This window comes from Patiria miniata, unplaced genomic scaffold (genome assembly GCF_015706575.1).
Source record: "Patiria miniata isolate m_02_andy unplaced genomic scaffold, ASM1570657v1 HiC_scaffold_20, whole genome shotgun sequence".
Taxonomy (NCBI): domain Eukaryota; kingdom Metazoa; phylum Echinodermata; class Asteroidea; order Valvatida; family Asterinidae; genus Patiria; species Patiria miniata.
In genome coordinates this window covers 28,082,845-28,105,344 of record NW_024037059.1, presented here as the reverse complement: position 1 = coordinate 28,105,344, position 22,500 = coordinate 28,082,845, and the positions used below count along the sequence as shown (strand labels likewise).

At 40.9% G+C, this 22,500-nt stretch overlaps 2 protein-coding genes across 6 annotated transcripts in view; both read right to left on the bottom strand.

Annotated features, from left to right (window-relative positions):
- Positions 1 to 789, bottom strand: LOC119727961 (uncharacterized protein K02A2.6-like). Its single transcript, XM_038200043.1, has one exon. The coding sequence runs from the start codon at positions 787 to 789 to the stop codon at positions 1 to 3; it is 789 nt and encodes a 262-aa protein (XP_038055971.1).
- Positions 790 to 3,158: 2,369 nt separating this feature from the next.
- Positions 3,159 to 22,500, bottom strand: part of LOC119728453 (neurogenic locus notch homolog protein 1-like) — a 58,407-nt gene continuing 39,065 nt past the window's right edge. For all 5 annotated transcript variants that reach the window (XM_038200702.1, XM_038200705.1, XM_038200706.1 and 2 more), the window contains 24 exons: positions 22,255 to 22,377; positions 20,589 to 20,705; positions 20,018 to 20,137; positions 18,740 to 18,853; positions 17,865 to 17,993; positions 17,177 to 17,305; positions 16,924 to 17,049; positions 16,346 to 16,468; positions 16,015 to 16,131; positions 15,264 to 15,380; positions 14,984 to 15,097; positions 14,457 to 14,564; positions 13,672 to 13,788; positions 12,593 to 12,706; positions 11,287 to 11,409; positions 10,276 to 10,407; positions 9,789 to 9,905; positions 9,077 to 9,196; positions 8,076 to 8,435; positions 7,739 to 7,846; positions 6,960 to 7,076; positions 6,231 to 6,341; positions 4,860 to 4,973; positions 3,159 to 3,997 (listed from right to left, as the gene is read on the bottom strand). In XM_038200702.1, the coding sequence (XP_038056630.1) occupies positions 3,624 to 3,997; positions 4,860 to 4,973; positions 6,231 to 6,341; positions 6,960 to 7,076; positions 7,739 to 7,846; positions 8,076 to 8,435; positions 9,077 to 9,196; positions 9,789 to 9,905; positions 10,276 to 10,407; positions 11,287 to 11,409; positions 12,593 to 12,706; positions 13,672 to 13,788; positions 14,457 to 14,564; positions 14,984 to 15,097; positions 15,264 to 15,380; positions 16,015 to 16,131; positions 16,346 to 16,468; positions 16,924 to 17,049; positions 17,177 to 17,305; positions 17,865 to 17,993; positions 18,740 to 18,853; positions 20,018 to 20,137; positions 20,589 to 20,705; positions 22,255 to 22,377 (3,344 nt within the window). In that variant the 3' untranslated portion in view covers positions 3,159 to 3,623. The remainder of the gene's footprint in view (positions 3,998 to 4,859; positions 4,974 to 6,230; positions 6,342 to 6,959; positions 7,077 to 7,738; positions 7,847 to 8,075; positions 8,436 to 9,076; positions 9,197 to 9,788; positions 9,906 to 10,275; positions 10,408 to 11,286; positions 11,410 to 12,592; positions 12,707 to 13,671; positions 13,789 to 14,456; positions 14,565 to 14,983; positions 15,098 to 15,263; positions 15,381 to 16,014; positions 16,132 to 16,345; positions 16,469 to 16,923; positions 17,050 to 17,176; positions 17,306 to 17,864; positions 17,994 to 18,739; positions 18,854 to 20,017; positions 20,138 to 20,588; positions 20,706 to 22,254; positions 22,378 to 22,500) is intronic.

The window sequence follows — 22,500 nt, the reverse complement described above, 5'->3', positions numbered from 1 at the left end:
CTAAGACTTTGGGGCTGTGCGCTCTGCGACTGTGGCCAGCCACCAAGTCTCTTTGCAGCGGAAATCCTTAACCAACACATCCTCCCCCGCATAGAACTCGCGGAGTTGGGTCTGTTTGTCGTGGTGCAACTTTTGGTTGCTCTGCATGTTGACCACCTTGCGTTCAACGTCCGGGCGTAGCAAGGACAAACGAGTACGCAGTTCGCGTCCTAGGAACAAACTCGCAGGAGTACGACCGGTTGTTGCATGTGTCGTAGTGCGATATGTCAACAGGAAACTGTCGATACGTTGTTGCAAACTCCGAACACTCGATTTGCTTGAGCTGAGAGCACGTTTGAAGGATTGAACCATTCGTTCTGCTGCACCATTACTTGCGGCGTGGTACGGTGCAACTCTTACGTGTTTTACGCCATTCACCTTGAGGAACCATTGGAACTCCTCACTTGTGAATTGCAGTCCATTGTCACTGACAAGTTGGTAGGGGATGCCATACCTGCTGAATAAGTCTTGCAGCACCGTGATGGTTGCATTCGCGGTGGTGCTACTCATGTGGAAGATCTCTGGCCATTTTGCGTATGCGTCAATGACGATCAGGAAATCGTGACCATTTTTCTGCGCGAAATCGATGTGAATTCTGTGCCACGAAGAGCTATGCCACACCCATGGCATTAGGGGTGCCACAGCTGGAAGGTGTCTAGTCTGTTGACAGCTAGCACAGAGACGAACAGTCTGTTCGATGTCGCGATCGATGTTAGGCCACCAAACGTAGCTTCGTGCAATTTCTTTCATCCTGACAATTCCTGGATGCGCATCATGTAACTCACCCAGAATGAACTTCTCGTACTTGTAGTGTATCACAACTCTTAACAGTCCTGTTCCGTGGATAGTTCGTGTCTGCGATTGAAGAAAGGTTTGAGGCGTTCGTCCCTTACCTCTGCTGGCCATCCACTTTTAGTGAACTCTAACACGCGCGAAAGCACAGGATCAGTTCTTGTAGCCTGTGAGATCTCCTTACTGGTTACTGGTAGGCTATCGAGGCGTTTGTCTTCGATGTTGTAGATAGCGTCTTCATCGTCCTCCTCCATTGTGGGTAATGGGAGACGTAAGAGCGCATCCGCGAGCACATTCTGCGAAGATGGAATGAACTGCAAGTTGTAGTCAAATGCGGACAACATTACAGCCCATTGCTGAAGACATTGTGCTGCAAGGGTTGGAATCGACGTCTTGGGACCAAGGATGCGCTCCAATGGCTTTTGATCAGTCCGTATGGTAAATTTCCTTCCGTAGAGATATGTGCGGAAGCGTTTGAGACCGAACATGATTGCCAGGGCCTCCTTGTCCAGTTGCGCGTAGCCCTTCTCATGTTTATTGAGTGAGCGTGAAGCATATGCTATAGGATGTCTGGAGCCGTCAGCGTACACATGCAGCATGACTGCTCCAAGTCCATATGGTGATGCGTCCGTTGCGAACTCGAGAGGGAGTGCTGGGTCGTAGTGAGCGAGAAGTTTGTCTGAACTGATGGCGTCCTTCACTGCCTCAAATGCCCTGGTACATTCATCCGTCCACTGCCAAGGACAATCCCTGAGCAGTTCGTTTAACGGATGGGCCATGGTCGACAGGTTGGGAAGGAACTGCGCTTGGAAGTTGACCATCCCCAACCATGAGCGAAGCTCTGTGACATTCTGTGGAACTGGAGCGTTGCGTATCGCGTCAACCTTGTCGTCGGTTGGCTTAATCCCTTTTGCAGAAATGCGACGTCCCATGTAGATTACGCTCTCCTGCATGAACCGACACTTTTCGGTCTTCAACCTGAGACCGTATTTCCGGAATCGCTGGAAAACGTTCTTTACGTTGCGGAGATGTTCCTCATCCGTCTTGCCTGTAACAAGCACATCATCCATGATTGCTTATGTGCTGTCCAGACCTGCTAGTACTTGTTCGATGAATCTCTGCCAGATTGCAGGACTCGATGAGATACTGAATGGTAAGCGTGTATACCGATACAGTCCCTTGTGCGTGTTAATCGTGACGTATTCTTGGGATTTGTCGTCGAGCAACATTTGCTGATATGCGCATTTCAAGTCGATTTTGGAGAATTTCTCCCCACCGGCTAGCTTGCTGAATACTTCCTCCGAAGTAGGTATGGGGTACTGATCGGTGTGGATTGATTTGTTTACAGTGTTCTTGTAATCCCCACACAGGCGTACCGTACCATCTGCTTTGGGTACACACACCAGGGGTGTCGCCCACTCGCTGAAATCAACTGGGTAAATGATTGTCTCTTGCTCCATTCTGGCGAGTTCCTTTTCGACTGCGGGGCGAAGAGCCAATGGCACTGTGCGAGCCTTGTGGAAAACTGGAATAGCGTCTTCTTTGACGTGCAGTGTTGCCTTAACTCCACGTACTGTGCCTAACTCTGGCTGAAAAATGTCCTTATATTCACTTTTCAACTCGGCGATTGGGTCAGAATTCACACCGTACTGACCCTGAGAAAACAGATTAGGCCAGTCCAGCTTGAGAACTGTCAACCACTCCCTGCCCAACAAGGGTGGTGCGTACTTGTCTGCATGGACGATGATTAGCGGTAACGTTGCTTTCTGGTCGCCGTACTGAACCTCGACAACCAAGATAGTAATGGCACTAAACTCCCTGTGAATTATTCTTTCTGGCATGCTGTCATTTTGTAGAAAACAATAAAAAGGTCATTCCCAAAGATGAATCTATAAAAGACGCAGCTATGGAAATTTCCATTAGTAGTTTGTTATTAATTCAGTACAGCCGATATTGGGTGCGCGCATGCATTGACACAAGGCACACATGCACATGCTTGCTCTCATTTGTCAGTTAGTGCGTGATATCGCGTAGCTGCAATCAGCTGAATGAGAACGTGTCCTAGGCGCTAACTTTGGCGCAATTTCAAACATGACTCGGGAACTTTTGATTTGAAATCGAGATCCTAGAATATTGTTTTCTCAGAATATACAGCATTCACTGAGCTGAAACTTTATCGGGTTATTTGTTAAGCGCCCTCCAGAATTCGAGCTTTTTTGTTGCTTCAAACGAAAAATGCACAAATGACAAATGATCTATTCTGCCTTTAAACCATTCATTGCTTTTGCTTAGGTCTGCTACAATAATTCCATCTTCGGATCATTGTGTTCATTATTCAGTTTTTTTTTTATTCAACTAATCGAGAACCATCTTTAGGTCTATTTTTCAGAGGCCATTACAAATCTTATGCAAAAACCTAAAACAAAAAATCCATGTACAAGCACGTACGTTGCAGACGAGAAGTATATTGTTGTTTAAAGGGCTGGCTGGGATTTTCAGAGACATTAGAGTAAGGCAAAGAATAAATCAGCCTTTGGGTTTATTTAACTCAAAACCCCCAAAAGGAACAATGGATTTGAAAAAAGTACTTGCAGATTCGTTTTTGGTGGCTGAAATGTGTAGCATGCAATGCCAATTATAGTTACCAGGAAGACAATTTGAAACTCGTCTTTCACATCCAAGTAATAATAAATTAAAGACTCTTAATCAGACCATTATTACAAAGCTTGCATTTTTGCAAGACAAATTTTAGGCAGCCACTATTATACATTGGTTTAGATTTGTGCGACTGTTCACGTGCTGCGGTTGTTATCCGATCCAGCGCTCTCAGAGCTCTGCAGTTCAAACAGTTCTCCTTCCAGCGTGTACTCAGCATAGACCGGTTGTCGTACATGCGGTATGGGTAGCGATCGCGTCGACTGTAGCACCGTTGGTGGGTTAGTACCGTGGCCTGTCCTCATCTGCCAGTTGGCGCGCTCCGTGATTGGCACCATGTCTTTGGGGTTATCGCTGGTCTTGCGACGGTTGTACAGCATACAGCCGACGAGGATGCTAACAATGACTAGAATGACTGCTGCTAGGACCATGACGGCGATCAGCCAGCTATCAACCATCCCTGCTGATCCACCCAGGGTGCCACTGCCAGAACTGGAATCATCACTCTTGCCTGCCAAAATGAAATTGCAAACAGTTATAATTGAGGTTCCTATGATGGATTACAAGTGACAAAATTACGCACCTCCACTGAAAAATGTTCATTGTTACAAATCAATCAAACACGAACACTGTGATAAACCAGGGGCCGTTATCACAAATCACCAAGACGCTGAGACGCATCTGAGGAAGGGTAACTTGTCTTAACTTGCAACTCGTCCTAGGATCAATTTCACCAAACTTAAGATGCATTCAACACGTCCTTACTTCCTTAGCAATGGCGCTGATCTTTTAAATCTCATTAATCCGTGCGTAAATTTGTGCGTAAATCATTGCAATATCTTCTCGTTACAGACGAGTGTCAGCCTAGAGTTATAGTTTCGAGGAAGAAAACTACTGTAGAACAGATTTGAAAAGAATTCCGATACGTAGCTTATTTACAAAATTTACTTATATGCAACACCCAAATCACTCAAATAGAGTGATGAAACGGGGAGCAAGAATGACTCTTTCGTATCTTGTGTAGACCAACCTTGTGTGTAAAATTTATTGAGTAGCTTGGCAAAAGTTTGTGTTCTATGCACACGCGCATGGGAAGTTGGTTTTGTGCATTTTTTTTTCAACGACTGTTTCGTCCAGCGGTAAAAACAAACATGAAACAGCAATCAAATTCATAGTTTTGATGCGTCTTGCTTAAGATAGGATTAGTGAAATTGGTCTAAGGATGGGTCTTAGCTGAGATCGATCTTGGAGCAAGGACTCGTCTTAAGTCCTAAGATCAGTCGTAAGATAAGACAAGTTTCAGGAAATCGGCCCTAGACAGGGTAAATTGAAAAGATCGCCAACATTTGATCTTCTCTCAACTTGCTACTTACTGTTTTCACAGTTGGTGCCAGTGTAGGTGTTGGAGCATAGACATCGATATGATCCCACTTGCTGCACACACAGACCGTTATTCTTACATGGGTTGCTCTGACACTCATCCACATCTGAAATAGCAACATTCCCAGCGATAAACATAAGCATTATCAAGATATAAAATGATTGTAACACATACATTTATGAACAAAGCTTTATAAGCCTAGGTGAAAATCCAGTTGAAACTAGTTCAACTATAACCAGTATAATTGGCGACTGGTTTTGAACCAAACTGGTTTGAAATGTTGTAACTGGTATTGAACCAGTTAAACCAGTTCAAAACCAGTCACCAATTTCCGGTTCAACTGGTTTCAACTGGAATTTGCACCTGGGAGTTCCACCAGTCACCATGTGATTTGGTTCTCGTAAGTTCTCATATGGAAGTGTGGAGTGTCATGGCCGAGCGGTTAAGAGCACCGGACTCAAGCTCTGGTGTTTCTGATCAGCAGAGTGTGGTTCGAGTCCCGGTCTCGACACTTGTGTCCTTAAGCAAGACACTTAACCATTATTGCTTCATCCTTCAGATTGGACATAAAGCCATAGGTCCCGTGTGTTGTGTAATGCACGTTGAAGAACCCAGTAACATTTATCGCTCAGAGAAGGGGTTTGCCCCGGTGTTTCTGGCAGTGGCTGCAATATGCGCCACAGCACTTGTATACCCTGATGAGATTTGAAGGTTTGCATGGTGGAAAGATACTAAGACAAAATAAGTTTGCGGTAGCACCATGAGAATAAATCTCTTTTGTGAGTATGTGTGGTTCTGAAAAGAACCGGAGGGACTCAACGTTTTGAACAGTATGCTCTGCCCGTCGTCAGGAGAATCGACGGGCAGAGCATACTGTTCGAAATGTTGAGTCCCTCCGGTTCTTTTCAGAACCACACATACTCAGAAAAGAGATTGATTCACATGGTGCTACCGCAAACTTATCTTGTCTTAGTACTTGTATACCCTAATAAGGTGCTACATATGGGTCTCATTTTACCTGTCTTTAAAATAAATTCGTTAGCGCCTCGAGTACCTAATTGTTGGTATATGCATGTGCTTTATAAGACTCCGGTATTATTTACAGCGCCTATGAAAATGATTTAAATGAAGGCAAAAAGCCAGTTTCAAAGAAAAAAATGCTTTTGCAAAAAATTGGTTTTCTCTGTGCCAAAAATAATCACTTATCAAGCAAAAAGGTTATTCCATTTCGGGGAAAGTCAACTGTACTTCATTGCACATTTTTTTGAAATTTTACTTTCTTGAAATTTTGTTTTTAAACATTTGCATAGGATTACTTCTTCCGATTTGTATCTGAGAAAGGTGAGTCTTGTCAATCTTGTACCTGTTTCACATCGACTGCCGACGAAGCCGTTAACACAGAGACAAGCATGGGTACCGTCTGTCAGCTGGTTACACGTCCCTCCATTGTAACAGGTCTCTACCGTACAGTCAGCTGCACACCAAAAACAAAGTGACAAAACGTAAAGAAAGGGCCAAAAAAAGTAACATTAAACAGGATCTGAAATATTAGCTTACAATTTTTTTTCTTCGATATAGTCCTAATGCGTATATATACCTTAAAGACGCATTTTTGAAAAAAATTCTTTTAGTAGATCGTTTTTGATTTGACGAAGCCGTGAATGGATGCATGCAAGCTTTGACATGACGCACACACGCCGCTGTAATTCGTCGTTTTAGTGCGTGACATCGCGTAACTGCAATCGGCTGAATGAGAACGTGTCTCAAATGCTGATTTCAGGTGCAATAACAAAACATGACTTGGCAACTTTCGAATTGAAATCAATCTGAAAATATTGTTTTCTTGGAATATACAGAATTTACAGAGCTGAAACTTCATCAGGTTAGTTGTTAAACACCCTTGTTTAGATTTTGAAAACTTTTGTTGCTTCAAACGAAAAAATTGCACTAATGACAAACCATATACTCTACGTTTAACAAATTCTAAACGTAACTGTGCCATCCAGGGCTAATTTGAAAACGCTGCTGTAATCTTGCACCCAGACTTCACTAGTGGGAGTCTCTAGCATATGAGAATCATCACCATACTTACCAATGTCACAGTTGGTACCTGTCCAGCCAGATGCACACGTACAGCCGAATGTTGACCCGTCGGTACTCTCATGGCATACTGCATTGGTCATACAGGGATTACGGGCACAGGGACCAGCTAAAAAAAGAAAAACAAATGCTTGGATTATTTATTGATCAATTTTGAAAAGAACCTATCATTAATATTATTGTTTTTCTAGTTATTGACTCAGTTACAAAGCTAGAGTTTGTAGGAACTCAAACTCATTGCTGTCGTATGGCTGGCTGTCATGTGAAGACCAACAGTTTAACGGCATATAGGATCATTTGCATTCACCCCAAAGTAGCCTACTAAATTATTACCAAAAAGCTTACGTGGATTAAAGATTGTACTGGTACAAAACATCCTGTGAAATTATTCCATCTGGCTTGCTGTCATTTAGAAGAAATCAAGAAATGTACATGATTTCCAACGATCAGTCAAGTGACTGAACTCGGGATATAAAGAGTACTTTTAATGAAATCATGTTTCTTGTCTAAAGGTTGTGTATTTTTTTATGTTTCGCTTAAACTGTAATAGCCACTGAGCTGAAAGTTTAACAGGTTAGGTTTTGAACATTCTTCTTTGGATTTTGAGTGGTGTTATTATTGGAAACGAACAAATTGCATGAAAAGCAAATGATCCTATATGCCTTTAATGCATAACCAGAATAAACTAAGTCATGCATACTAGAAAAACAAAATATTAATTTGTCCCTTGGTTAAAAAAATAAATACCGTCTCAAATCTGGTGATATTTACCTATTTTGCAGCGAGGTCCGTAGTATCCTACAACACACATACAGGAATAACCACTGCCTGCTACTGAACATGCTCCATCATTGTAGCATGGGTTGGGAGAACATGGATCTGGTGAAACAAGGGCAAACCAAAATCTTAAGTATTAATAACGCCTTTATTAAAAATGCCTTCAAGTTCTGAATAATTATCTAAGACATGGACAATGGGGAACCGCCAAATTAAACTTGGATAGCTCAGTTGGTAGAGCACCGGAACGGCAATCCGCAGGTCGCAGGTTCAAACCCCTCTCCAGTCAATTTCTTTCTTCAACTTTCTTCAAACAAAATGGACTACGTACCTTCTCCGCCGCCAATCTCCATCAGCAAAACGTCAAAACCTCCCAGCGTCACTTTCTCATTAGTCACAAACTGCATCGTCATTCCGTTGCCATCCGCCTCCACGTCCTCCGGGACCACGCCCCCAGAGTGGGCCAGCACCCTCGCGTCTGCGGTTGTGGTGTGTCCCTCGAAGATGCTCAAGACGTCATTTGGGGCTTCGGTGGAGAAGGTTAAGAAGTGAGCTCGGATGGTGGTGTTTGGGGCTGAGGTGATGGTCCATGTTGTGATGAGGTTGTCTGGGTAGTTGGAGGGGTGGTAGGGGGACTTGAGAGACATGGTGCCCCCCGATGGAATGGTCACTTCACCACCCCACGTCGCTTCTGGTATCAGAAAGATCAACCGAAAATTGAAATAAGATTTAAGCTAACACAGTAACCACTTGATACTTTTGACATTTTCCAAGATTTGTCTCATTGTCCTTGTAAAAGATTACTTTGCTGCTGTTACATCTCTTGTACCTACAGCTTTCTCCCCACCATAGTTATCACCATATTCGTCACTATAGTTGGCACTGCTGACAGATTTCTGTATCTTTCAACCTTGACTCTCTACCTCACCGTTTGTATCACTCTATTTGTCACTGCATACCTCTGTACCACTGGCATCAATGACCCACAATGGATTGTATACAAATAATGAATGTTTATGAGTGCAATGGTAAGAATAATTTCATTCGGTGACAGATGGAATGTTCCATTCCATGAGGCAAATTTGTATATACAACCCCGCAACACAGATAGTGACTGTGCAATGGAAATTTGATTTACCGTGGAATAGAACTTCTATTTTTGCGTTGTGGCCGTGCCTTGTGTTGGGACGAATAATTCAATGTCATGTGATCAACGACCTACCAATCAGATGACAGGGATTTATTCAGGTGTTGTATAATACGTCCTGTATCTGTTTCAACTTTCCCTCTGCCCCACTATGTAGTTTACCCTATTTGGCAATTGGTACCTACCTAATTCACAATGTGTGCCGCTGTATGCAGACAGACACTTGCAGACATACTCAAACATTTGTTGCTGGCACGTTCCACCGTTCTGACACGGATCGCTGCTACACAGATCCTCAATAATAGCTGCCAATCACACACAAATATTTAAAATTATGCACCATGTAGAATATTCACTGATGCCGAACTTCAAATGGTGCTTTAAAAGTTAACTGTAGGGGGCCTATATATTTTGAAAACTTCCAAAATAAGCTGATGATAAAATGTTGTTGCAAAAGGGAGACGTTAATGTTTAATCAGTTGTTAGGCATTCTGGCAAAATGAGACAGAACTGGGCAGAGGTCGAAATGAGAAAAAGGCTTTTACAGTTTTAAGTTTCTTTTCGTAAAAATGAAACATGCCAATTGCTTTTCCTTAAAAAAAAAAATTGTTCCACATTTTTTGTACTATTTCTATAACATATGTGTAGTAGACATATCAAATATCACAAATATCAATAAATCTGAAAAATTGAAAAATCAATCACCCCCATTAGGTTTTTGCATTTTCCTGACGCCTGACGTTTTGGTTTAGCCCTTCACTTAATTTTTCAAAGTGTGGGGGCAGGAGAATGCGTACAAAAAGTACCAGAGTATTTGTTCAAATGAGAGTATACAGTAACCATAAATAAACTAATTGTTCTGTGTGATGATACAAAATTAGGGATTATTTTTCTTACCTTGTTCGCATATGACTCCCGTGTAGTGTTCAGGGCACACGCATTCTATACCAGCACCAACGTTGTAGCACTGACCACCGTTGACGCAAGGGCTACTGGCACACGCTGCTTGATCCGCTGGAACAACATTGGAAATACGTATTCAAAAATCAAATTCTTCAGAATTAGAAACATGGAATAGAATATAGACTGTACAACCGACTAAAAACAACAGCATCCAAGACGCACGATAGAAATCCAAGTGATTCTTCAATCTTTTTCGGACTTGTATCTCATAGTGGTGTTACTATTGCAAAGATTGAATGAATTTCTTAATTTACAAACGATTTGGAATGACCACACTTGAATGTTCAATTGTTGCAATCATTTAACATAACTCCAGAGCCCATGGGAAAAAGTAATTGTAAATTTGCCCGTCTTCAAGTGCTCTATATATTTTTTGTTTGGCGCGACTACGGAACGCCAGTTTCAAATGGATTTTATGTACCTGTTTCACAAGTCTGTCCGCTCCATTCCGTGGGGCACACACACTCATAGTTCTTGATGGCTGATCCGATGGTCTCTGAGCGACAAATCCCACCGTTCTGGCAAACGTTGCTATCACATGGGTCAACCTCAGCTACAGAGGAGTCAAATTTAAGAAATTGGAATATTATATTTCAGTAATTTAAAAAAACGCATAACTATAGGTTTTCCTGGCTCTTTTAAAATATTTTTTCATTCCAATTCACCAACTCTAACATTCAATTTCAGGAGCTTTCAACAAAACCAATTTAGTCATTTACCATTCAATTTCAAAGTTTGGTTACCCTCTTTAGTCACTGGGTCGAGAATATTGGCCATCACAGATCAAATTTGTCTAAGCTGTTGCCAAATGGCAGCATTCAGATATCAAATTCGAAATCAATTAGACAAATTTGATTTCTGAACAAGGTCTGGGGTAGACGAGACAAAATCGAGTACTCCAGGATGAAAACATGTACTCATTGTTTGAATTTCTTGAACTGAATTTGAAAATGTCTGACAAAAGACAAACTTAAACAAAAGTGCACTAAATCGATGTTGGTGGAAGAATTTGAATATTAGAAACGGGGAAGTCGAATGATAAACGTTTTAAAACAGCCGGGAAGATCTATATTAACGAACTTTTGAAAAATGACTTCAAAATTTAGTGTTGCACTGTAATGATTCATTTTCATAAGCAGTTTATGCTCATTGCTGTTTGTGGCTTGTGAAGAAAAAATTCACAAGCTTACTCGAGTGGGACTCGAACCCACGACCTCCTGCTTACTAGTGCAGACATCTTACAACTCAACCACTAAGCTTGCTCAGCAGAGAAACTTGCTAATCACAGAAATCCGCTAAGCGAAAATATTTGTTCAGCGCAAAAAAGATCAAAATGTCTTTCTTGTGACTCCTTTTCAGCCAAAAAACCCACAAAACTGCTTGGAGACAATAAATCGCTAAGCGATATTTTGATGCTAAGCAGCCTGCTTACCTGTTTGGCACTGTCTGCCCAGCCAGCCAGTTTGACAGATGCATGTGAATCCATTGATGTTCCCATCCTCGGTCACTATACATTCCCCTCGATCGTTACACGGATTAGGGTCACATGGTAGTACTACAACAAGACAAAAAGAAACTTATTTTTAATGGACAGTGGAGTTTTTAGACCATTTGGGACCATTTTGTTCTTAGGATGGAAAAAGAAGACCTCTCTTGGGAAGTGGGAAATTTAAAATGTTCCAGGATTTTATTTTCTCTTAACTTTTGTTTCTTCAAAAATATCCACTGTATCAGGACTAAAAAAAAGTTAAGGTTTTATTAGATTTTGGTTTTCACCTGGAATGGGCAGGTGTGTTCTGTTTTCTGGTTAATTGTTTTTAAGTATAGAGAACATCAAAGTCTTATCACACTTCAAAACAAATAAAGCAGACTTTGAAGCAGTGAAATACAACAAAGTTAAAGCCAATCAATTATGCGTAACTTACGCGTAATTTACACAATTATTGTGTAAATTACTACATATTACATAACTAAGTACGTTACGCAATAAAAGGGCAGTGAAATACAACAGTGTTAAAGCTAATCACTTTTAAAAGCAATACTGACAACGTAATTTATACAGTTATTGCAAAAATTACTATATACTACATTATACAAATAATTAATGTTTGTGAGTGCAATGGTAAGAATAATTTCATGAGGTGACAGGTGAAATGTTGAACATTTCATCTGTCACCGAATGAAATTATTCTTTCTATTGCACGAACGTGAAACATTCATTATTTGTTTAATATAACACCTGAATAAATCCTCGTCATCTGATTGGTTGACTTTTAATAGCCAATTTATTCAAGTTAAAAATTGTTTACAAGTTTGACGAGTGCAGAGTTATCATATTAAATTTTTCTCAATTTAAAACTTTTCCATAAGTTTAGAACTCAAACAGTTCAATAAGTTCAGAACTTTTATTGCCAATTTTAACACCACAGCGCCACCATCGGCAACATGTGCAGTGACGGTGCAATGGTACTTCTAATCACAGTGCAATAGTACTTCCATTGCACTGTGCGCTGCGCGCCACGCGCACGCCGTGCATTGGTACAAATAATTCAATGACATGTGATCAACGATCCACCAATCAGATGACGGGGATTTATTCAGGTGTTATATAAAACGAAACACTTCTAAGATGTTGCTTGTCGTAAAATCTCACGTAATTTACACAATAAAAATGTGGCGTAAGGGCAGTTAAACTAGTACATAGATTTTCGTGAAATCAGCAGCATTATTGATCTTACCTTGATCACAGAGAGCGCCAGTGTAGTGTGGGGGACAGTCACAGGAGAAGCCAGCACCCTGGACATCACACGTAGCTCCATTCAGACAGAAGTTGGGATTACATGGATCACGCACTGTCAACAAATAAAAAATAGTTTAAAGTTGAATAGTTGAAGAAAGAAATTGACTGGAGCAGAGTTTGAACTTGCGACCTCCGGATTATGGTTCCGTGCTCTACCAACTGAGCTATCCAGCCCTATGTTAAAGCTACAGTCCATCATTTGCAGCTATCCAAAAAGTAACTGATGTAATTTTTGTTGAAAAGCATACTTGGTTTAAAGATAGTAATGGGAAACTCCCTGTGAAATTATTCTTTCTGGCTTGCTTTCATTTTGAAGAAATTAATGAAAGAAGGCCATTTCCAACGATGCGTCTAAAGACGCATTCTTGGAAATTTTTGTTAGCAGTTCGTTTTCATTTTGGCGAAGCGCGTGCAAGCGTTGACACAACACACACGTGCCCAGGGTTGCTATAATTCGTCGGTTCAGTGCGCAACATCGCGTTGCTGCAATCGGCTCAGTGAGAACGTGTCTCGGACACTGAATTCAGGCCGAATTCAAAACATGATTCAGCAACTTGAAATCGAGATCCTAGAATATTGTTTTTCTCGCAATATACAGCATTCACTGAGCTGAAACTTTATCAGGTTAGTTGTTCAGCATCCTTATTTAGATTTTGAGCACTTTTGTTGCTTCAAACAAACATAATGCACAAATTACAAATGATGGACGCTATCTTTAACGGTTTCCCATTTCGTCCATGTCTTTGTTCAAGTATATGGAAGTATATTCTGGTACAGTCAGACAAAAGTTGGAACTTTTCTACTGCAGAATTAATGGACTTACACGTATAATGTAACGAAATAAAACAATTTTGTTATGACATTCACAATAATGTTTCTAGCCAATTAACTGAAGCAAATCAAAAACCAGACAGAGTTGTTCAGCATGTTAGCTTTCATTAGTGGGTAGAAATTGGGAATTTTTGCCAAAATGTTGGGCTGAAAACTTTGAGGATACAAATCACTAAACATACATACCACTTCCACATAAATCTCCCACGAACCCCGGCACACATTGACAGAAGAAGCTAGTGGTGAAGATCGGCAGACATGTGGCACCGTTGAGGCACGGGGAACTGTCACATGGAAGAACGGCTGTGTGAATAGAACAAGAATGAAAGTTATCAAATGATATCATTCCTTCCACCTACCTTAACACAATCCATGCAAAACAATAGACCAATCCATTAGGCCCCGCCCACTGCGCATAGACCAATCTATTAGGCCCCGCCCACTGCGCATAGACCAATCCATCAGGCCCCGCCCACTGCTCATAGACCAATCTATAGGCCCTGCCCACTACACATAGACCAATCCATCAGGCCCCGCCCACTGCTCATTGACTAATCTATAGGCCCTGCCCACTACACATAGACCAATCCATCAGGCCCCACCCACTGCTCATAGACCAATCTATAGGCCCCGCCCACTGCGTATAGACCAATCCATTAGGCCCCACCCACTGCTCATGGACCAATCTATAGGCCCTGCCCACTACACATAGACCAATCCCATCAGGTCCCACCCACTGCTCATAGACCAATCTATAGGCCCTGCCCACTACACATAGACCAATCCATCAGGCCCCACCCACTGCTCATAGACCAATCTATAGGCCCTGCCCACTACACATAGACCAATCTATAGGCCCCGCCCACTGCGCATAGACCAATCTATTTGGTCCCGCCCATTAGGTCCTGGCAACGATACATGCGCATCTCCAACAACAAAAAGTATAGCTTGAAAATATTGTAAAAACCTACCAGTCTCACAGAGGTCGCCAGTCCAGTCTGATGTACACTGGCAACGACGTTGGGTACCAGACAAAAAGCACAGTCCGTTATTCATGCACGGGTTCTCATTACAAGGTGCTGGAAAAGGTGTAAGAAAAGTTTATATTTAATTGGGCCAAAAGCAATTCTTTGCAATTTTGACAGGAATTCTTACACAGGTTTCGTTTTATTTGGATATTGTCAATAAAGCTAACTGTCAAAAGAGTGCTAAAGCATTTGCGACATTCTATAAATCTTTATTATGCTGCCACCATTTCAGTCATGTTCCCTGTATCTAATAACAGTACTGAATGATAATGCTTTTTGTGCTAAAAGGAACCAGACTATTTCTCCTACAAGCCTCGCTTTGGTTACGGTGATTTGAACAGGCAAAAATATTGATGGCCGCAACATGATAATGGTCTAAAAACATTATTTTGAGAATGTAATTCACTTGGAAATTAAAAGACGTTTTACTTCAGAAAGTTTAGGAATTAGCAGGAATTCTTATTACTTACATGTCTCGCAGTTGAGACCCGACCAGTCTTCTTCACAGTTACACAGGTAGCTAGTGAACCGGTTAATGCAGGTACCAGCGACGCCGCAAGGGTTACTCAAACACGGATCAAGCTCTGTGATGAAGACAGAAAAAAAAGAGAATTGATGCAAACAAATCGGCCATTTTGTACATTAATAAAACACTGACAATTTTTACTTTTGAACAGGAACATCATAAATGCACACTGAGTGGAAATAAATGTTTATGAAACTAAAAAATTCAGATTGAGGATTTCTTACCGATTTCACAGAACGTTCCTGCATACATAGGACTGGAGCATTGGCACACGAAGCCCCCGTTGGACGTTGACAAACACACAGCGCCATTTTGGCATGGCATGCTTACACAAGCAGTTACTATGGAACAAACAAAACAATGACTTTAAACATCACCCTTTAAGAAACTTTAAAAAAAAATGGTGACTAATAATTTTGTCAATCACAAGTCCATCACTAGCCAATCTCATGTTCATCATAAGTCAATCAAAAGTCCACTATAACTCCATCACAAGTCAATCACTAGTCAATCACAAGTCCATCACAAGAACTTCACAAGTCAATCACAAGTCCATCACAAGTCAATCACAAGCCCATCACAAGTCCATCACAAGTCAATCACAAGTCCATCACAAGTCCATTACAAGTCCATCACAAGTCCATCACAAGTCCATCACAAGTCCATCACAAGTCCATCACAAGTCCATCACAAGTCCATTACAAGTCCATCACAAGTCCATCACAAGTCCATCACAAGTCAATCACAAGTCCATCACAAGTCCATCACAAGTCCATCACAAGTCCATTACAAGTCCATCACAAGTCCATTACAAGTCCATCACAAGTCCATCACAAGTCCATCACAAGTCAATCACAAGTCCATCACAAGTCAATCACAAGTCCATCACAAGTCCATTACAAGTCCATCACAAGTCCATCATAAGTCCATCACAAGTCAATTACAAGTCAATCAAATTTCCCGCAATTGTCTTACCAGTCTGACAGATCGGTCCAGTATAGCCCTCCAAGCAGGCACAGACGAACTCACTGGAGGAACTAGAAGTGCATACACCACCAAACAAACAAGGGTTACTGCCGCAGGGGTCCGTCACTATGGAAACCAAACAAAGCATTATGGGTAATTCATGGTATTCAAAAATCGCTTGACTGCTGATGTTTCGTTTTTGTAAGTGTGAGCTGTTTTAGAATTTATCTTTCACAGCTGTACAGTACAAAATATCTATGCAAATACTTGTAGAGAGAAGAAAGACAATTTTCAGATGATTTTATGAATCTTTTTATAAGATTATTTTTCTGTTTCTTACCAATTTCACAATTAGTTCCGGCGTAACCATTAGCGCAAACACACGTGTAGCCAGGACCTTGTGGGAAGCATACGCCTCCATTATGACAAGGGTCGCTCTGACATGGAATAACTGGCGCGACATCTGTACCAGAAAAAATAAATAATAAAAACCAGAACATTAAGTTTTGTAAGAAGAGAATGAAATAGGTATTTTGAATATTTAAATGGTCCTTAAAGATTCACTATTTTTGAGTTTCACCTAAAAAAACTCAATTAATTTTTAAAATTGCTATTTTCTCGCAAAACAATAGCTACCCACTTTTGAATGAGACATCGAACAAAAAAAATGGTCCAAGTTAATATGAAATAACTACGTAACAAATTTCAAATTATTTACGGCCTGACAAGAATTCAGTCCTCCCAAAATTTTGAAAATTCATGATGAAGACGAACAAATTTGAACTTATTTAAGAGCTCAGATAGTACATCTTAAAAAAAAAAAAAAAAGGGATAGAAAGTCACAAATTTTAAGAATTTGGATTACAACTTAATAAAATTATCTAAGAGTTAATTCTCCAATAATTAATAGTCTCTTACAAGTTTCACAGTTGGTACCAACGTAGTTGTCTGGACAATCGCAGAGATGGCCAGCACTGCCTTGTGGGTAACAGACTCCTCCATTCTGGCAGGGGGAGGGATCACATGGATCTGGAGGGGCAGGTGCTGATGAAAAAAAACATCAAGATTATTATAAATTCTCATCGTCAACGTTCTTCCATTCAGTTTAAACTATAGAATTAGCCAAACAATTTTGAAAACACAAAAATCTCAAAACAAATTATTTATTTACCGTTTTCACAATGAACTCCAGTGAAGTCATTCACACAGGAACAAACGTAGCTCTCTTGAACGCTGCTACGGAAACAGACTCCCCTATTCTGGCACGGGGAACTGTCGCAGGGATTTTGAGGGACAAGACCTAATGATTGAAAGAGGTAATAAAAGTGTTTTTAAGAACAATTCTAGCTTGCAAAACAAGGGATTGGTATTTTTTTATTTTACATCTCAGGAGGTATCAAAGATAGTGTGCTGATTTAACCCTAAAGGGGCCCGGTTATTTTTACCATCTCACAGCCGGCCCCCCCCCCTTCAGATCTCAGCCATCAAACGATGAAAAATTATGAAACTTGGTACATGCATAGAACAACCTAATATAGCCATACTCAAGAAATTTCATGACTATAGGTTTAAGGGTTTTGGAATTATGACTAATTATTTATTCACATGCACCAATGGTACTTCTGCTTTGGAAACACTACAAAAAGTTTCGAAGCGCAGCAACAAATGGTTGGAATTTTATGTTTTTGGTATCAAAAGATGTGCAAGACTCGAGGCTAACAAGTCAGGAAAGCTCGGGTGGGGAAATTTTTTTTGCAAGGGTATCGCGAAAAAAATGATGGGAGGGGACGGATTCCACGCCCCCTCCCTCGGCCCTTTTAGGGTTTGATAGGCAAAGTGTTTGAAGTTGTTTCACTTACTTATTTCGCAGTGCGTTCCAGCGTAATTCTGACTGCAGAAGCATCGGTACTCCCTGTTCAGATCGTACACCTGACAAAAACCATTGTTGTGGCACGGCTGGCTGAGACACGGGTCAGGTGGAATAGAAACTGAAAAGCAAACAACAATAACAACACTTTATAAACAAAATCCAAAATCAGCTACTGAGCTACTAACCACAATTTTGCCTGGCAAGGTTATGTGATAAAGCCCCAGTTACACATTTACGGTTGGAGCTACGAATATCCACGGTTTACCAAGAATCCATCAATCATAATGAACCGTCGACGTTCGTGGAGAACTTTCCCCAAATGCAATACGGTTTCAGGACGGATAGCCACGACTGTTATACGGTTTCTCTACGAATACACCACGGTTTGTCAAGAATTTGGACAGACTGGGCCACGGATGACCAAGGTTCTCCTATGAATAAAGCGTGGATATTGATTGTACAACCTTAGCGGCACCCTAGCATATCCGGGCACATCCGTAGGACATATGTAGCAAATTTGTATAGATTTCTACCACGAATGAGCTACGAATCTCCAAGAATATACACGAATAGCCATGAATAACAACGAATAAGTACGGTTGTCCTGCAGATGTCCCACGGTTGCACTACAGATTGATTTTCATGACGTTTCACCATGGAAGTTATGTACAGTTTAAAACTTCCGTAGCCCCTCCACGAATACCCAAGGAAGATGACGGATAACCACGGATGTACTAAGGATGAATACGGTACTCCCACGGTTTATCATGAATTTCAAATCGTGGATATCCGTAGCTCCAAACCGTGAATGTGTGACGAAGGTTTAATAACGCTTTTTGCTAAAGAAATATCGTTGAAGCTTACCAAATTGGCAGTTGTCACCGGAGAACCCTTGCAGGCAGCTACAGTGATAGGCACTGCCCAGGTTGAGGCATTCAGCTTGATTCAGGCAAGGGTTGCTGAAACAGGGGTCTGAAACTGCAAGGAAAAGAAGAAAACTATGGTTAAATAACAGACCATTTCATTGGACAAGGGAAATATGTCAGGGTTTGTGATTGGCTAGCCGAGAAACGTCACACCCTCTGATTGGTGGATGTTGCAAGAAAAGGGTTTCATATCTACTAAATTGGCCAAAAGAAACAACTATGATTGATTGGCAAGGCTATGTCTATTGTCAGTTTGTTCCCATGTACATGTAGTTACAACTGTCAAAGACCTAAGCAATAAATGACACAGATTTTGGCCAATTTAGCTTCAGATAAGAGATTTTGGACATGGCCAATAGTTTTAGACAAGAGATTTTGGACATGGCTAATAGCTTTAGACAAGAGATTTTGAACATGGCCTATATAGCTTTGGATAAGAGATTTTGGACATGGCCAATAGCTTTAGACAAGAGATTTTGGACATGGCAAATAGCTTTAGATAAGAGATTTTGGACATGGTCAATAGCTTCAGACAAGAGATTTTGAACATGGCCAATAGCTTTAGACAAGAGATTTTGAACATGGCCAATAGCTTCAGACAAGAGATTTTGAACATGGCCAATAGCTTCAGACAAGAGATTTTGAACATGGCCAATAGCTTCAGACAAGAGATTTTGAACATGGCCAATAGCTTCAGACAAGAGATTTTGAACATGGCCAATAGCTTCAGACAAGAGATTTTGAACATGGCCAATAGCTCTAGACAAGAGATTTTAGACATGGCCAATAGCTGTAGACAAGAGATTTGGGACATGGCCAATAGCTGTAGACAAGAGATTTTGGACATGGCTAATAGCTTTAGACAAGAGATTTTGGACATGGTCAATGTAGCTCTAGACAAGAGATTTTGGACATGGCCAATTTAGCTTCAGACAAGAGATTTTGGACATGGCCAATTTACCTTTAGACAAGAGATTTTGGACATGACAAATAACTTAAGACAAAAGATGTTGTACATGGCCAGCTGGGTGGTCAAAACGTGTACGAAGAAGTTAAGGGTTCAAAGTAAAAATGTGGGGACTTTGATTGGTTGATAAAGAATGCTATTTTGCTTATAGGCGAAAGATGGTTATTCTGATTGGTTTAGATAAAGGTTCAAGCTTTCTGATTGGTTGAGATAAAAGTATGTACTATCCTGATTGGTTGAGAGTTTTACCTGTTTGGCAGTTGGTGCCCCCGTATCCTGCTGTACACTGACACACGTACTCAGTGACTGTGTTGGTAAGACAACGACCACCGTTCTGACATGGGTAACTGGAACAAGGGTTCACAACGGCTGAAAAAAAATTACATAATAATAATAATTATAATAATGTGGTGTTCATATAGCGCTCTATTCCAAAAGTCTCAAAGCGCTTCACAATTATTACCCCTGTTCATCAGACCATGAGACTATTTTTTCTGCAGCAGATCAAGATCAACGCATTTTGATCTCTAACTTCACATGTACCCATTTATGCTCCTGGGTTGAGAGAGGCAATTGTAGTAAAGTGCCTTGCCCAAGAACACAAGCATCCGTGCAATCTGGTCTCTACTCTGACAGGTACCCATTTATACTCCTTGGTGGAGGCAATTGTGGTAAAGTTTCTTGCCCAAGAACACTAGCACCATGTTCTCTAGTGTTTCGATCCCACACTCCACACTTCTCTGTTACATATTATTTGACAATTTATTGCAAGCAAATTTTGGTTGAAGTTTGTGGATAAAATACTCTTGCTTGTACTTACCCGTTTCACAACGCAGTCCTTGCCAACCTAGGGGACAGTTACAGGCGTAATCGCTGGTCGATGGGAAACAGGTACCACCGTTGAGACAAGGGTTGCTACCACATGGGTTGGCAAGATCTAATAATAATAATAAAAATAACAATGACAAAGGGATGATATAGTGCCATATTCTGTTAAAGGCCTATAGGATCATTTGCAAAAAGTAAAAAACAAAACCGCCAAAATACTATACAAATATTGAGTGGCTCAGCGTGGAATGGGAGGAATATTATCGCAAGGTAAAATCTGGACTTTTCTTTTTCACGAGGCGAAGCCGAGTGAACTAGAAAAGTCCAGATTTTACCGAGTGATAATATTCCTCCCATTTCACAATTTAAAGCCACTCAATATTTGTTTTATATAACTGACATATAGATCCTTGTCATTTGATATATTTGAACTTTTTTTTTTCAATACAAAACCGGAGGAAAATGTATTTCTCTCTTCCAAACCACCCCTTCACGAAAATGTTTGAACCCAACGCTGTAGCGCTGGCTCTTTGGAACAATACGCGCTACGCGCAACGCTGAACGCGCTCACCAGCATGCATTTGCACACAAATACCGCGTCATGAAACAAGAATGATCCCAACTGTTGAATAGTATTTCCCATTCCCCACGGGCGAATGGGACTTTTTGAGCCGCGGCGTGAATGGGAGCAATAACGAATGTCACGTGATGTGAGTTCCACCAATCAAATGACTAGGATCTGTATGTCAGTTATATAACATGAAATATCCTACTGGAATGTGGACAAATAATAGCATCTTGCATCTTGTGAAATCAGTGCGGCTAATATGCTGTCATTTTCAAGAAAAGATGAATAAATCATTTCCTTGTGCATGTTGTGATGGCTAGGGCAAAACCACTGCACTGTCAACGGAAACCTATGCTAGGCCTCAAGAAAAATGAAGATGCATTTTCACAATTTTCTCAAAAAGTGTGATGTCCACTGAGCTGAAACTGCAACAGATTAGGTTTTGAACATTCTTCTTTGGATTTTGAGCGGTGTTATTATTGGAAATGAACAAAATGCATGCACAGTAAACGATCTTACATGCCTTTTAAAAGTTATGCTCAAGACACTTCACGATGATTAAAAAAAATGAACCTTGAAACAAATAAGAAGAATGGCTAAACTTTAAAAATGTACTGTAAAATAGCATGGCTCACATAATTATAAAGACATAAGAAATCATTCTTATTTATTATTTATTTCTTATTTTAACTGGGTAGCCCATTCGGTGGAATCCGCTGGTCTCCCATGAGGCCCAGTAAAGAGAAGACAATGTGAAGAAATTACAGTTTTAGATGTGGGAGGAAAACCCCAGGAAAATATTTCAAGGAGAAACCACGGAACCAGACAGGGACTGAAAACCCAATCCACATATTGGCCCAGGCGGGTTTCGAACCAGAGTCACAGCGGTGGAAGGCGAGGAAAGTACCGCTACGCCAACCTGACTCCCCTAAAAAGACAAACATGTGTCTATAAAATAGTTACTGATCTCTGGAGATGTAAATTGGCTCCAACATTCTTGCAGGAAAATTGAGCTTTTGAAAAAAGAATGTGGCACTAATATATTTAAAAACGAGGAAATTCGTCAATTGCAAGATTTTGTACAACTCACCAATTTGGCAGTTGTTGCCGCTGTAGCCAGTGGGGCATGTGCAGATGTAAGCCTGGGTGTTGGTAATGACTGAACAGAATCCTCCGTTGATACAAGGGTTCGTCAGACAAGGGTCGGTCGAATCTAGGGACACAAAAAAATCACAAGAAATAGACGCGCTGTTTTAATGTCCTTTGTCACCAAGAACAAGATGATGTACCCACGAAAAATTCCTCAAAGTTGTACTCCAAAACTTGATATCTCGAT

Excerpts from the sequence above, each read along its gene's own strand:
- LOC119727961 (XM_038200043.1), bottom strand. The coding sequence starts at position 789 with ATGAAAGAAATTGCACGAAGCTACGTTTGGTGGCCTAACATCGATCGC.